Here is a 16,882-nt window from a genome sequence, read left to right on the forward strand (position 1 = left end):
CCAGCACAGAAGATCAACATCATCAGGCCAGGACTCTGCGGTCTACACTCATCTCCAGGCCAGCGGTCACTCTTTCAGGGATGAAGATGTTCACATCCTGGATAGAGAGGAATGATGGTGTGAGAGAGGAGTAAAGGAGGCCATCTTTGTGAAAAGAAATCGTCCATCATTAAACAGGGGTGGAGGCCTCCGGGTTCAACTGTCCCCCTCTTAAAATGCTGTGATTGCTAGTATCACTCAGCCCTCTGTGAACAGTAAACAGCCATCAGTGTGCTAATGATCCATTGTTAGGCTGATGGTCCTTCTTGAGCATGTGATCAGCTGGTTTTGGTTGTCAGCAGCAAACTGGTTGATCCACTCTGAGAAGGTGCTATTTAAGAGACTGAGCTGAATACAGCTCCTCAGACTGAGGAAGTATCTCGGATGAAAGACAAAATGGTTCTACAATTTTTGTTTTCTGAATGTCCAGAGGACCTGACTTAACTTTATTTTTTTTAGATTTTTCTGGATTATTGAGCATGCATCAGGATATTAATTTTTTCTATATTGATTTTTTTTTATTATAAAATAAGTTAGTTACTATTCTACACTCCCATAAACTTTATTTTTACCTTGCTTTATAAAGCTGTATATTTAGTGGGCTTACAATTTATTACATATTGCTCCTTTGTGTCTGTGTCAGAATTATTTAGTTTGAACTATGACTCAGATTTAATATCTAAAACTATCCAAAACTTGAGTAACAATGAGCGTGAAAGGATTGTTTCTTGGAGTGCTAGTTCACATATGATGAAATACTGATGGGGTTGCTGTGGTGTAGAGGTAGGGCAGCCGACTTGGGACCAGAAAGTCACAGATTCAACTTCTCGCCATGCCCACATGTCCTGGTGTCCTTGAGCAAGTCACCCAATCCCCAACTGCTCCCTGGGCACTTACATAGCTGCCCACTGCTCCACCTGGGTGTATCTCAAGTGCGATGGGTTAAATGCAGAGCACAAATTTCGTCATTGTATAAAACATACGACGACGACAGGTACTTCATATACACTGATGCATTATTTGTGTGTGCAGAAACAGGAAGTATTGGGGCACCATTTCCATGCCTGTTACTTCTTGTGACACAGGCATGGTTTCTTAACAAGCAGCACTGGAAAACAGGAAAAGATGCATCTTTTCAGTTCAGGTTTGTGTCTGTGTGTGTTGAAGAATCTGTTTTGTTTGGCTGGTTTATTTACATTCGAGGAACCACTTTCCCTGTAGTTCAAGGGAATTAAGTATTTTACTGATGTTGACCCACATCTTCCACATTCCACATCCTCTTCTTGGAAATAAAGCAACAATTTTAACATCCACTGTCTGTAAACTCCAGGTGGAATCTCATCCAAGCATCTTTACTGAGGCATCCTCCAGTACCCACTGTAGAAAATCTGAACACCTCCTCTTCTTTCACCTCCACAGCAGCAGCCCAGTCCCTATTCATTTTCCTTTTTGAAAACCTGTCCAACCTAACATCAGTGTGTTTGCATATCAACAGGCCAAAAACTGTGTTTGTGTGAAGTGTAAGGGTGGACAGAGTACTGTGGGAATCAGCATTGAGAAAGTTTGTTGTTTGAGATTTCATGAAAAGTTCAAGACAACATGAAAAAAGCTGTAGTAATACATATGTAATGAAGCACTTTTTGAGCACCATGTGCAACAATTAGCTCGAGCTGTTCTCGAGCAACTCCCCACCGAATAAGAACAGCACGATGTTATCCGTCGATAGCATTGATAAATGGATCGTTTTGAATAAAATGTGCTTCAACGTCAGCTACCTTCTCTAAACAGAAGGAGCAACTCTAGGGGTAAACACTGTATGGGTACTCAGCCCTCATGAAGTAAAATGTTTTTAATCTGTGTATTTTATGGAACTGAGTAGTGGTATGGTTTTTATATGGAAGAGGATTTATTACCTGTGGGCAAGGCAAACTAATTACTGACAATGTTGACAAAAGGTTTTTCTTTCTCACGAGAGCGTCTGATTAAAAAAGTTGAAGACTGTCAGAAACATTTTAAATACGTATGCTCAAAAATGTCAATAAAAGTTAGTTGTTTTTTTTCTCCTTGTCTTTAGTAAGGAAAGCATATATGGATCCAAACAGCCTCCAACGGAAAATATATTGCACCCAACATCTTTTCTGAGTATTATGTGTTTTGTCTTGACCGTTCTAAGTATTTGTAGATTTGCAGGTGTGGCTTCTCAAGTCATCCAGAACACGACAAATGCCCCAAAATTATTAAAAAAAAAAAAAAAAAAAAACACTGGACTTGTATTCAGAATAGAATAGAAACAGAATAGGAGAATAATAATCCCCTTGGTTTAATAAAAAAAATTGGATCTACTTCTTTGATTTATACTGCCGTCTTGTTCAAAAAGGTGCTGGTAATTAAAAAGCAAATTTACACATCCCTAAGAAAATTGAGCAAATATGTATTTTTGCCATATACATTCATCTTAATTGATTAGCTTTGATGTGTCAGGCAGGAACAATTAAAATCCTAATTTTGATTTAAAAAATAAAATTGTGAAGACAACTATGTACAGGTATTTGTCAATGTTAAACAAAAAGAATAGGTTTGTCCCGTAGGTGACTGCAGAGTACAAATATTCTTACTGTGCCTTAGATAAAATTGTTCTCTTAAAGTAATCCTTTTTATTTAATCCGTGATTCTCAACTGGTGGGTCGTGACTCAGAACTGAGTCACTGGCCTTCGTCTGGACCAGAGGTCTGCAATCTTTGCAACAACTATCTTCTTTTTTATTGTAAAGTGACACTAAATTTGTTTGACCCATGAAATTAACAAAAAAAACCTATACATTTTGATCATTTTATTTTCTTGTATACAGTTCCCGTACTAGTTTATGCTGCACTGTGGTGCAGTGCAACTGGTAAAACATTAGGCTGAGTTTGAGCCCAGGTGGCATCAGGACGAACACGACTGACTGATCTTTGTGATTTCCCTTTGTGACGACCCCAGCAGAAGGCAGCAGCCAAAAATAACGTTGCACAGAGGCTTCTCTAGTTTCTTTTTTTTAGGTGTTGCTTTGTGCGTTGCCCGTTTTCTGTTTGTACAGCACTTTGGTTGGCCTTGTCGCCATTTAAAGTGCTCTATAAATAAAATGGTATGGTGATAGTGGTGTGCTGGGGCAGCAGGGTGAAGAAAGCTGATGTCAACAGACTTGATAAACTCATCAGGAGAGCTGGCTCAGTTCTGGGAGTGGACCTGCAGTCTCTGACCGGTGTCTGAGCAGAGGATGCTGAGGAAACTGCTCCAGATCCTGAACAACACGTCACCCCCCGAATGACACGTTGGACTCACTGCAGCACCTTCAGTCGTAGACTGAGACCACCGAGGTGCTCCACAGAACAACACAGGAAGTCCTTCCTCCCTGTGGCTATCAGACTTTTCAACTCTTCCCCCTTTCTGCACATTGGACAATAAAACTAATCCTGCACTTTAATGTTTCTGTCTGCACCTGTCCTGTTTAGAACTTAATTGTTGGTATTTTTATTTTCTGTTATTTTATATATATTGTTATTTTTGTTTATCTTGTGTGATTCCTTGCGTTTGTTCCTTTGTACTGAAACTCTGGCCCAATTTCCTGCAGGATCAATAAAGTTCTATCTTATCTATCTTGTATCGTACACGTCTTTTAGAATATCTTGAAACCTAGTCATTTTAAATTGATGTGCCAAACTGCGTTCTGCCTATACATACTTTGACCTCAAGTTTGTTTAAAAGATTTTTAAAACATTCTGGTGGATTTGTTGACAAAGTTGCATAAACAAAGCTGGCAGCAGATCAGCAAGACAGAAAAACTGATCTTTGCTATTGGAACTTGTTCTAGTGAAACCTCAAGCCATAATGAGCTCAGGCTGATACTGAAATGACGTGAAGCTTTGTACAACAAGCCTTTTTATTGTTGATATGTGTACTAATAGCTGTCAAGTATCTGTTGAGGCGGCGGTGGCTGAGTGGTTAGAGCAGTCGTCCTCCAATGCAAGAATGGGGGTTCGATTCCACCAGCAGTCACATGCTGAAGTGTCCCTGGGCAAGACACTGAACCCTTCACAGCCTCTGATGTGTGTCCCATCAGTGTATGAATGTGATAAAGCTCTGATTCGTCTCTTTAGAATAATTGGTTCAATTAGCTTTGCACAGTTCTAGTAGAGTGCTGTATGAATGGGTAAATAAGGCACAGATTGTAGTGTAAAGCACTTTTTGAGTGTCTTGATAAGACAGAAAGGTGCTATACAAGTACAGTCTATTTACCATTTAATAACCCATACGCAGCCCAACCTGGTGGAATGACCTTCTGTAATTCTGCTGCAATTGGTCCTCATCTGCTCACAAAGACTCATGTTCGGGCTGCTGTTGTTTTGGCGCATTGTTTTTGTACTAGTAGTGCTTAGTGTATTCTTAGTGTAGTGAATGTAGTATATTCTTAGTTCATGACTCGGATCTTACTAATGTTTTTCTTTACAATTTGAGTTTTTGTTGGATGTAACTGGGACCCTGTGTACATAGTTTCGTCCCACCTCATGTACCACGTGTGGCGTGTATGACAAATAAACCTCTCTGAATCTCTGAATCAAAAGTTCTAGATATAAACCGGTATAAGATTCTATTATCAGTTTAAATGTAAACATGACTCTCATTCGTGCCCTTTTTGTTTGAACAAGGCGTCACCTGAGAGGATCTGAAGTCACATATGGCTCTGGTTGCAGACACCTGATCTAGGCACAAAAGAAAAGTTTTTAAAAAAATCCCAACTATTACATCATCCTTATGGTTAAAGCATGAATTTGTGACTGAAATTTTTAAATTAAATATTGAGTAGGTGGGTATTCAGCTAAAGCTACAGATTTTGAGTCTTTCTGAAACTACAGACCCTCTCAAGTACCTTGTTCAAACAAAAATGGCATGAACGCACGTAATGTTCACATTTAAACTGATAATAGAAGCTTATTCCTGTTTATATCTGGAACTTCTGCAGCAGAATTACAGAAGGTCATTCCACCGGGTTGGGCTGCTTATGGGCCGTCATTTAACAGAAATTAGTACACGTAATAAAAAGCTTGCTTATCACCATCTAGTTTGTTAAAAGCTGATGAAGTGAAGATTCTTGGTTTTAATTCAAAATGCAGGTGAATGATCATAAAAGGCAACATTCCCCTCTCTAAAATCACCACTTGCTGGTCATTATGGTTCATCATTCAACTTGTTTTTTGTGCTAACAAAACAGTTTTTTTTATTTATTCTAACATCTAAAAAGTTTCTGGATTTGGATCACAGATCGTCATTAAAACGTGATTTGGGTCTTCAAGCCAGACCAGATGAGAAACACTGTAATAAATAGTAGACTGAAAGTAAATAAGGCAAAGCAAAGGAATAATAGAGCTTTATCATAAAGCAGCAGTAAAGTGGGAATGTCATGAAAATAATCTTCTTTAGAGCATGATGTTTGTTATTTTCAGAAGACGAGCAGACAGCTCTCCTCAGCAATCTGTCCGTGTGTTTTTGATCTGAATTGGGCTCTAGATATACTCTGGATAAGAATGCAGGCTTGAATGTAAAATTCTCCTAAAGAACTTCAAGTAATCCTTTCTGCAACAACATACTGAAGGCAAAAAGGCATGTTTCTAAAATAAGACTTGTTTTATGGATAATATCTCACAACTGAGTGTGATTTCTAGTTAGAATCTTTTAGTTTGTAAAAAAAAATAACATAAAAAATATAAATTAAAGCATATTAAACACAGATTCCACAATCCTCATGTCCAGCACTACTTTACCCACACACTGTGTGCTGTTTGGGAGTTTCCAGTTGACACTGGTTTTATTGTGTTCAGTTCACACTGAAGACGATATGCAAAGACGGTTAAAGCAGGATTGTTTAAGCATGTAGGACCCATAAGAGGAACTATGAAAATTGAGATACTTACCCACTGTTGACCCAGGCTACTTATCAGTCATCCTTGATAGAAAATGTCTGCACAAGTGTGTGTGTGTGATTTTGTATAACTGCTTTATGCATTGTTGAGATTTAAAGGGCAGAACTAATTTTCAGTCCGAAGAAGTGCTTTGTGCATGATGTATGAACTACTAGACTGTGTACGAGTATTGAATGGTACATACACTTGGTGTTTGACTTAGATGATGGTGTGGAGGTGGACTGAACAGCTGTGAGACTGGGGGTGCAGGCTACAAGAGAAGCAGCCACCTCCTGCTCCCCCTCATCCTCGCTCATCTCCTCTTCACTGGCACACTCTGAAGCTTTTTCTGCCAACCTCTTGGATGTCCGAACAGAACTTTGAGCCTGAGATTGAACATTTTTAACATGTCAAAAATATATATATTATTTATAATCATTTTCTACAAACTAGAAATCTTAAACTAACAAAAACTCCTTGACACAGTACACAACTTAATCCTGACATTCAGTATGTTTTGCTTACTTTTGCAGAGTTTCTGGTTGTTGCGGGGTTCCTCTGTGCTCTTCCTTTGGACTTGGGCACTCGGGGGCTTGAGAGTGTCTTCATAGTGGCAGCAGCGTGCTGAAGGATACAGTCAGTACCACAATAAACAGAATCTGCCAGCGCTTGTCTTAAGCAGCCAGGCCCAGTGCACTGACGAAGAGAGCTGTCCGTCTCCATCTCAACTTGAGGATCAGCTTCACCTAAAGATTCATCTTGAGTTATAGATTCAGCTTCACCTAAAGGTTCAGCTTCAGTTATAGATTCAGCTACACCTAAAGGTTCAGCTTCAGCTGCAGGTTCAACTTCAGCTGTGGCTTCAGGTATCACCACCAGAGTGTGCTTTTCCTCCTGCTCCTCCTCCACCAGTACAGTCTCCTGAAAACAGATCCCCAACTTACACCCAGAGAACCGACATACTTTGTAAAAATGTCACTGACAAAATATTACTCCTAACAAAATATCACATGTTGCTTTCAGACAGCACAAATATACAATATAATATATTAAACCAAACAAATTTAACAGCTATTTTCTTTATCTTCTAACTAAATTCTGCAAGTACTCTTGGATCAGGAACAATCTAAAATGAATCCAAACCTTGAGAACTTGCTGCTCCTTTGGCTGCACCAAGTCTAAATCAGGAGGATTTAACAACAAACAATCAGGAAAGATGAGGTCTGGGTCTGGCAAAAGGAGAGACTCGAACTGGATGTGGCTCTGCTTCTTTGAAGTACAGCTCAGACAGGTGTACACTTGCTCCTTCCTCTCGATCTTCCAGTCCTGTCTCTCACTGATACCAACGCAGTCACCATGAAACCACTCGTGGCAGTCGACACAGCAGATCATAAACCTGAAAGAAGCAGTGATCAAGAAATGAAACTGACACTCAGTCCAGATATGCAAACCTCTCTGCTCATGAGATACTAGTCCCAGAAACGAGCTTGTACCTCTTATTTTGGGTCAGGTGGCAGATGCAGCAAAATATACTGGACTCTAATTCTTCAGTGGCAGATATGGTGGGACACTCTCCTGTATTTTCACACTCGTTCCTCTCATGCACGCCCTCCATCTGAACTGGTGCATCATCAAACTGGCCACGAGTTACTGTAATACCCTGGTTAAAATCACTGTCTAAGATTATACAATCAGACTGCTGAGAGCTATTCAGAGAAATATGAAAGTGGGCAGGTGAAACCGTTGCTTCAGGAGGGATGTCTGGATCGTTTTCCTCCTCTTGTAAACACTGCTGCACTTCTGGATTAATAAGCATCACCTCATCATCGCTGTCATCATCTGCAATATTTGACTCAAGCACCGCCCTACCCCTCCCTCTTCCTCTACCTTTCCCCTTCCCTCTCCCTCTTCCTCTGCCTCTACCTCTTCCCCTGGCTTTTCCTCTTCCACCTTTCCCACTTTGTGTCTTTAGATTTGTCTGTCTGCTAATAGAGGCCAGCTGTTCCTTAATGTGTAACAGAGTCATTTCATTGTTGTCCTCTTCTTGACTCGAGATCAAAACCACATCACTGTTCTCCTCGTCGGCCACATTTTCAAAGGCAGATGGCTGTGTGATCTCCATGTCTTCTATAGTATCAGGGATCTCAGTTTGGTTTACAGTTTGTGGCGCAGTGGCTTCTAAAATGTCAGGAACTGCTAGTACATCTGTCATTGTCATCGGCAGGCATTCATCACCCCCAAGAAGAGAGAAGGCAGTATGGAAGGCAGATCCAAAATCCTGCCATAAGCTGGGATCAAAGACTGCACTCGTGGAAGCCTCTGAGGCTGGTTTGCTATCCTCGGACACAGGAGAGGAGGGAGCTGACCACTGGAGATCTTCTAAAACACTCCTAGCTGTTCGAGTAGATTTCTTAGTGGTCTGGGTTTCTGCAGATGTCTCTGGTAGCTGGTTGGTTCGTCGACTTCTGCTTCTTCGAACAAGTGGAGGACTGTAGGTTAGGTCTCCAACTTCTTCTATGAATTCCCTTCGAGCGATGGTTGTCCGTCTAAAGCCCCAGGATTTCCTAACCTGCGACATTGTAGGTTTAAGGTCTGAGGCCGCACCTTCCACTTGGTTCTGCTGTTCTTCTATAAAAACAAACAAACAAACAAACAGTCAGAAAAGAACAAAATCATTTTTGCTTCAAAAGTCAATTCAGAAAACTTACAAACCTGCTTTACCTGCATTATCTTCATTGTTAATTGAACTATTACTTTCCATTGGGTCCATACTGACTTCTATATGCAGCAACATCATAAAAAAATACAATTTTAGTTAATAAACAGTCTGAAAGTAATTATCACAATTACTATCAAGTTCAGTGAGGCTAAATGCAGAAAATGAAACACAACCTGTGGTTTTCCAAAAGTTTTCAAGATGTGCAGAAGGTCATTCTGATCACTTCTCTATGTGCCTGTGAAAATAACCAGGAAAAATGCATCAAACCAACCACATAGAATGACAAACTAAAGATAGAGCTTTGTTCTTTTTAGCCCAAATGTTGGCCCTTAAATTTATAAAAAAATCACTCTGAAACTTACTTATATTACTTGTGTTAATTTTTGTAAGACTTTCCTGCAAGTCTACAAAATGCAAGGTATGGTTTGGGTTTCAAACAAGCCTTTGAAAAACTTTTTTAAGTTTGCTTTCTACTCTTTGGTAATGGTTGCAGCAGCTCAGTGTAGTTTCACACACTTTGTAAATTGTAATTGGTGTAACAGAAAACAGGATATGGCACAAAGTAGTCAATCATCAAATTTTTCCAGAAATAATTATAATTAATAATTGCACGTTTACTTTTATTGTGCTCCTGTAGATATTTAGCAAGTATACAAATTTTAGTTTTGTATTTTTCTGGTACTAACTATTGTCTTTTTAATAATCTCAGCATTATGTCCTCCACTGCAAATTGGTAAAAATGTAGATGCAAATGTGTTATTTTACAAACTACAACAAAATTTGTTTAAATAAATTTATGTCAATCAATCAATCAATCAATTTATTCACTCGATTCAACAAATTCATCATCAATTTACAAACACGTTCTCTGACAACACTTAATATACACGAGTGACGGTGGAGCAGGAAGGACATCTTGTATAGACCTGCCCTTGTCTCAATAATTACAAAAATGTCATGGCCGTATACATTAAATTAACAAAACAAGTTGCAAACATACCACTCTTCCCATTAACAACTCAAAAGTGTATACGAGTTGATCATTATTTTCATATAAAGTGTTTTGAATTGATAGTAGAGCATTTTTCCCCGACTCCTCATCCAAACTGTTCCATATTTTTACTCCATGCACCGAAATGCACCTTTGTTTTAAAGTAGTACGCGCAGTTTTACTTTTGAAATCGTACTTCCTTCTGTTATTTTTACCACGAGCTTAGGAAAAATAACTTTTGTAAATTAATTGGCAATAATCTCTTTCTAGCTTTAAACATAATAGTATTTTTTAAATTAATCAGATCCCTTCGTTTCAAGATATTTGATTGAATAAATAATTTATTTCTGTGTTCACTAGCGTCCACTTTATATAAAACTCTCATAGATTTCTTTTGTATCACAGACAAAGGTTTAGTGTTGGTTTTATGTTGCCCCATCCCTCTATGCAATAAGTCAGATATGGAACAACATATGAATTTAATGTCAGGAGTGTTGATAATTCTAAAACTTTTTCCTCATTTAAGTCTGGACGGAATTTAACATTAAAACGTGGGCCTTCAGGGTTTAGTGTCTACTGATTGTTAAATGATCAACTTTGGCTTATGGTGTTTAACTCGTTTGTGAACGCCTGGAATAGCTTGACGAGCTTCAAGACATAATCGTTAACGAAATTAGCCTGATTTGTTTAAACTAACCATGAACACGAGTAATACCAAGACCATAGAATGCCTTCTTCAAGTGTAGCTTACTAATTTAGCTAAGTAGAAACGAAACAGGCGTTCTTAATTTAAATAACTGACTGCATTCAGCTGTAAAACCACAGAGACGAAACGCTCTGCTAACTAGCAGGTTAAGCAGTCTTGTTGATGAAAGCGAGAGACATTCTGTTGTCCTCTACAGCTAGGTTAGCTTAGCGCTACAAATAGCAGATAATAAACGATACATTTCAAGGCTAGTTGTTCCCAATAGTGCCGTCTGACAAATTAAATTCAGATACAAACAGCATACCTTCGATATGTATTGTTGTTTTCGTGTTTTTTGCTAGATTTGTTCAGCTACCATGCTATCAGTCGTCCATTTTCTATGCCTTGGCTGCTTGAAATATCGCGAGAACGTGAAGAGGAAAAAGTTTGTTTTGCTGCTCCAAATATCGCGAGAACTGTTCGAGCAGGAACGCACCCTCTTTCGTAGATTAGCTAATTAGCCGAGCTTGGCTACGAATGTCCATTTTTCATTCGTACTTTTTTCGGAATCTTTCTCGCTCCACAATTTGGTGCTATTTCAACAATTCATATTTCAAAATGTTCAACTCTTTCAGGACAATGCTGAATGATTTTTGGTATTGGTGCAACTTTAGCTTTTTGAAGTCTTTATAGCCTTTTCTGTCATTTATTTCCTCATAGAACATGAATTGAGCTCGTTTTACATCCTTCAAATCTTTAGATGTGTTTACAACCTTTTACTGCTCCTGTCACATTTTGTTCTGCTTCAGCTTCTTTCAGCTTCCTTGTGCAAATTTAAACTTTTCGTCTACTTTCAGTTGTTTTTACAGCTGTTTCGTGCTCCTTTCAGATTATTTCTGCTAAAACATTTTTGTGCTTCTAACATGTTTCTGTTAATTTCAGCTTGTTATGCACCTTTCAGCTTATTTATACGTTTCAGTTTTTCTTTTATTTCAGCTACTATTTGGCTGTTATATTCTACTTGTACCTTTATCAGCTAATTCCAATTTTTTTGCACTCATTTAAACTTTTATCAGCCTAATTTAGCAAAAATGTGCTCTCTCCACTTCCTTCTAGTAATTTCAGCTTCTTTCTGCTTTTTTAGCTACTTTTCAGCTGTTCATTTTTTTGTTTCTAATTTTAGCTTTTTTGAGATATTTTCCACTTTTTTGTGCTTTCATCCTAATTTGGCAAACGTTTTTTTCTGCTTTCTTCTGTTAAATTAAGGTTGTTCTTAAGCCGTTTAGAACTAATTGCTGGCATTTTTTTATTATCTGTTATTTTTGTATATCTTGTGTGATTTCTTGTATTTGTTCTTTTGTACTGAAATTCTGGCACAACCTGCAGGATCGATAAAGTTCTTCTCTTATCGTCTACTTTTTCAGCTACCTTTTGTAGTATTTTCTAGCTAATTTTAGCTGTTTTCAGATAAATTCAAGTTTTTCTGATAACTTATGCTACTTTCAGCCTAATTCTTTGTTGCTTTTAGTTTTTTATACTCCTTTCCGCTTAATTATACTAGGTTCAGCTTTTCTTTTTTTTTGCTATTTCAGCTACTATTTAGCTTTTTTATGCTAAAATTGGCTTTTTCAGCTAATTCTACGTTTTTGAGCAAATTTTGTCTCCTACTTCTGGTAGTTTAAGCTTTCAGCCATTTTTTTTTCTAATTTCTGCTTATTTAAATCTAATTCAGCAAATGTGTTTTCAGCTTATTTAAGCTTGTTCTTTAATTTCACCTACATTTCAGCATTTTTTAGCTAATTTAATGTTTCTCTGCAAGTTCGGTAATAAACATTTACACTGCATTTTCGCAGGATATGCAATTTCTCTGCAGTTTTTGTTTACTTTATATATTTTGTTCTTGTTTACAAGACACTGACACTTTTATAAAAAGGCACATAGCATTGCTAAAATGCTGTTTCATATTGATGTTTAAAGGTGATTTGGATTGCTATAGCATTAGGGAACACAAAGTAACTTGGCAACAACTTTACAAGACAATTTTTATTTTTTCTTCACAAGTCCATTTATAATATATACAATATGTAGACAAGAACAGGACACAAGCACTAACATGCGCACAGAAAATATATATGGCCAACAAGCAGTGTGATATTTATTTCTTCTACCAGTTCCTGGACACAGTTTGACCTGGATCGACGTCGGCTTTGGGGTACCGGCTACACAAACACTTCACTCAGAGCTGACATTCTTGTGAAGAATTTCAAATAATTCTTTTCAAACACAAAGAAATGTGATTGCAATAAACATACTATTAAAAAAAAACATGTAACACTATAAATATTGTTCAGGTATCTTCTTACAAAAAGTATGTACATTTAAAATTTTTTAGTCTTTTGAATAAACCATATTTTTATGCAACTATACAACATAGAACTACAATACAAAACTGGTATGAAACCAATACCACCACTAACATAGGACAGTCATGATGGATTGAAATGCAGTCTTTAAACCTGTATTACTCAAAACACTTTGGCCAACATGAAGCAAGTGTGCTTTAAGCCAAAGACAAAACTTCAGTGAGTCAAAATGTCTGTGATGGCACCATGCTAAATGTGTAGTTTCTGAAGGCTGTTTCAAATGTTTTGTCTCACAATATGGAGAACAATCAACACAAAAAAACAGCAGCGAGGAGTTTCAGAGCAGCATTGAAAGCGACGATGTAGAAAATATCCTGCAGGTTCATACAATCTTTGCTTGGAGCTGAAACAGTGATAACAGGGCTAACACGGAACACAAAACTACTAAATGAAAACTTTTTGTTTCTCAACAAGACACGCTTCTTTCATGATGATGGTTTGACTTCAACACAGATGTAGAAAATGAGAATGAAAACCATAAACTGTCCATCAAGCAGATATACCGTACAAATGAGAATGGAAAAAAAATAAATCTAAGTGATTTGTCACGAAGTTGCAGGCCTTCAAGCACCGAGTTCGAGGCCAGTTGCCCCACACTGGCTACACAATGTGCCTGTAGTGTAGCAGTTAGGTCACAGTAACACCAGCACTGTCCTTGCTTTTGTCTATGTATGTGGGAGAGCTGTTTCTGTCTGATATTGATCCTGTACATGTAGGAAGTGACTGTGTGGCAGGAGAGTGGCCTGATGGTTTGACCGAAGGGTCCGAGTTGGGCTCCGTCTCTGCTTCCTGCTGCGACGCTGTGGCTAGCAGACAATACAAAACATTACATTACACACACTATACATATACTCACCGTCATCGTCATGCGAAAGTAATGAAACTCAGAAAATTAAGGTGCCTGGGGCATCACGTTTATATACAGTAATGAATATGAACACATTTTTTAAAAATAATCTGTTTCTTTTGAGTCACTACCAGAGAGATGAAGAAGAATCAGAGTACAAATAATATTGTTTCAATAAACAAAAACCAGGGGGGTTCCTTTTTTTTTTTTTTTTAGAGTTCCCATTTGATGTCACTTCCTGTTTCACTATGACCACGCCAACAATTTTCTATCCACTTTATTTATATAGAGCCATATCACAACAGAAGTCGTCTCAGGGCGCTGAACAGAAACATTCACAGCCAGTTAATGAAAGTTATCCGTCTAAAGAAGGAAGCCAGCAGACGCCTTGAACCGTCAATTTGTCACAGTCTCCCACTCTGAGCAAGCACAAAGGAGACAGTGGAAAGAAAAAAACTCCCTCTTAACAGGAAGAAACTTCCAGCAGAACCAGGCTCAGGACGAGCAACCATCTGCTTCGACCGGCTGGATTTGAAAAAATAAATAAAAAATTGGTGAAACTATATATTCTTAAGATGAAGTGTTCTTACACTCCTTTGAAAATATGTCCCTCTTAATTATAAATATGTTAATCTCACTTACAGTATAGTCCTTCGCTACTTCGTGGTTCGTTTATTGCGGACTCACTGTATCGCGGTTTTTCAAAATAAGGTCGCAAATGACAAACAATTGGCTGATTGATGGATGAGCAGCACAATCGGCATGGAATTTTTATTTAAAATAAATTATTTTGAATTATTTAGCACCTGCTGCACATTTGTGCAGCCCAGAGCTGGACAACTTTTCCTTCTTCGTTCTTCTGACAGTGCTAGCTAGCTGGCTGAAGAAAAAATGGGAGCCGATTACCCGGTCTCACCGTAATTTATACGGACCAGGGGTAAGGCTCACACAGCAGGTGGGCGTAGACTAAAGTTTTCAGTGCTGCGCTGCGCGCCTAGGGATAAACCCACTAGCGGCAGTCTTAAAGGGCAAAGCCTACACGAAATAGAACTTCCTATTCAGCTGAACAGATGTTCAGTGTGCAGAGCAGAGAAGTGGGCGTGGCCAAAAGCGCTTGCAGGTGGCAGAGAGCTGAAATCTGTGCTCTTTTAGAGTGTTTAGAGTTTAGAAACATTGTTTAGAATATTGCAAGAGTGTGAGAAGGGTTTAAAACACCTATATTTATACATATATATTAGGGGTGCACCGATTGCAGTTTTCTGGCCTATCACCGATTTCTAAAAAGTCTGACCTGCCGATTCCGATTTTGGCCGATACCGATTTTGTTTTATAATCGACACTGTCAGGTGTTAAGGTCACAGTGCACCTTCAATTTTCAATCTGATTTTGTTGAAAAACAGACCATTGAACAATATGTTAGAAACAATACAAACTTGTTTTAACTGGCCATGAGGTAGTGCTCTGAAATATAAATGAAGTTCAGACAAATGTTGTTAAAGCTAAAAAAATAAATAAAAAAATCAGTAAAATCGGTTTCTCATGCAAGTATTGGCCGATTTCCGATTTCCCAAAATTAGGGAAATCGGTGCACCTCTAATATATATGTATATACAGGTCCTTCTAAAAAAATTAGCATATTGTGATAAAGGTCATTATTTTCCATAATGTAATGATAAAAATGAAACATTCATATATTTCAGATTCATTGCACACCAACTGAAATATTTCAGGTCTTTAATTGTTTAAATACTGATGATTATGGCATACAGCTCATGAAAACCCAAAATGCCTGTCCCAAAAAATTAGCATATCATGAAAAGGTTCTCTAAACAAGCTGTTAAACTAACCATCTGAATCAACGACGTAACTCTAAACACCTGCAAAAGATTCCTGAGGCTTTTAAAAACTCCCAGCCTTGTTCATTACTCAAAACCTCAATCATGGGTAAGACTGCCGACCTGACTGCTGTCCAGAAGGCCATCATTGACACCCTCAAGCAAGAGGGTAAGACACAGAAAGAAATTGCTGAACGAATAGTCTGTTCCCAGAGTGCTGTATCAAGGCACCTCAGTGGGAAGTCTGTGGGAAGGGAAAAGTGTGGCAGAAAACACTGCACAACGAAACGAGGTGACCGGACCCTGAGGAGGATTGTGGAGAAGGGCCGATTCCAGACCTTGGGGGACCTGCGGAAGCAGTGGACTGAGTCTGTAGTAGAAACATCCAGAGCCACCGTGCACAGGCGTGTGCAGGAAATGGGCTACAGGTGCCGCATTCCCCAGGTCAAGCCACTTTTGAACCAGAAACAGCAGCAGAAGCTCCTGACCTGGGCTACAGAGAAGCAGCACTGGACTGTTGCTCAGTGGTCCAAAGTACTTTTTTCGGATGAAAGCAAATTTTGCATGTCATTCGGAAATCAAGGAGCCAGAGTCTGGAGGAAGACTGGGGAGAAGGAAATGCCAAAATGCCAGAAGTCCAGTGTGAAGCACCCACAGTCAGTGATGGTCTGGGGTGCCATGTCAGCTGCTGGTGTTGGTCCACTGTGTTTTATCAAGGGCAGGGTCAATGCAGCTAGCTATCAGGAGATTTTGGAGCACTTCATGCTTCCATCTGCTGAAAAGCTTTATGGAGATGAAGATTTCATTTTTCAGCACGACCTGGCACCTGCTCACAGTGCCAAAACCACTGGTAAATGGTTTACTGACCATGGTATTACTGTGCTCAATTGGCCTGCCAACTCTCCTGACCTGAACCCCATAGAGAACCAGTGGGATATTGTGAAGAGAAAGTTGAGAGACGCAAGACCCAACACTCTGGATGAGCTTAAGGCCGCTATCGAAGCATCCTGGGCCTCCATAACACCTCAGCAGTGCCACAGGCTGATTGCCTCCATGCCACGCTGCATTGAAGCAGTCATTCATACAAAAGGATTCCCGACCAAGTATTGAGTGCATAACTGAACATGATTATTTGAAGGTTGGTGTTTTTTGTATTAAAAACACTTGTCTTTCATTGGTGGGATGAAATATGCTAATTTTTTGGGACAGGCATTTTGGGTTTTCATGAGCTGTATGCCATAATCATCAGTATTAAAACAATTAAAGACCTGAAATATTTCAGTTGGTGTGCAATGAATCTGAAATATATGAAAGTTTCATTTTTATCATTACATTATGGAAAATAATGACCTTTATCACAATATGCTAATTTTTTGAGAAGGACCTGTATGTATGTATGTGTATATA

The 16,882-nt window shown here is 38.7% G+C and overlaps 2 protein-coding genes across 3 annotated transcripts in view; both read right to left on the reverse strand.

Moving 5' to 3' along the window:
• si:ch73-181d5.4 (death-inducer obliterator 1) overlaps positions 1 to 10,787 on the reverse strand; it is a 311,270-nt gene extending 300,483 nt beyond the window's left edge. The window contains exons 1-7 of the mRNA XM_037683844.1: positions 10,696 to 10,787; positions 8,868 to 8,929; positions 8,697 to 8,753; positions 7,469 to 8,603; positions 7,119 to 7,371; positions 6,501 to 6,896; positions 6,181 to 6,361 (exon numbers count right to left, since the gene is read on the reverse strand). Coding sequence (XP_037539772.1) covers positions 6,181 to 6,361; positions 6,501 to 6,896; positions 7,119 to 7,371; positions 7,469 to 8,603; positions 8,697 to 8,745 — 2,014 coding nt within the window. The 5' untranslated portion in view covers positions 8,746 to 8,753; positions 8,868 to 8,929; positions 10,696 to 10,787. The remainder of the gene's footprint in view (positions 1 to 6,180; positions 6,362 to 6,500; positions 6,897 to 7,118; positions 7,372 to 7,468; positions 8,604 to 8,696; positions 8,754 to 8,867; positions 8,930 to 10,695) is intronic.
• A 2,275-nt stretch (positions 10,788 to 13,062) lies between these two features.
• LOC119417518 (protein kinase C-binding protein 1) overlaps positions 13,063 to 16,882 on the reverse strand; it is a 29,744-nt gene continuing 25,924 nt past the window's right edge. For both annotated transcript variants that reach the window (XM_037684736.1, XM_037684735.1), the window contains exon 20: positions 13,063 to 13,599. In XM_037684736.1, coding sequence (XP_037540664.1) covers positions 13,421 to 13,599 — 179 coding nt within the window. In that variant the 3' untranslated portion in view covers positions 13,063 to 13,420. The remainder of the gene's footprint in view (positions 13,600 to 16,882) is intronic.

This window comes from Nematolebias whitei, chromosome 11 (assembly GCF_014905685.2).
Source record: "Nematolebias whitei isolate Nwh7 chromosome 11, NemWhi1, whole genome shotgun sequence".
Taxonomy (NCBI): Eukaryota; Metazoa; Chordata; class Actinopteri; order Cyprinodontiformes; family Rivulidae; genus Nematolebias; species Nematolebias whitei.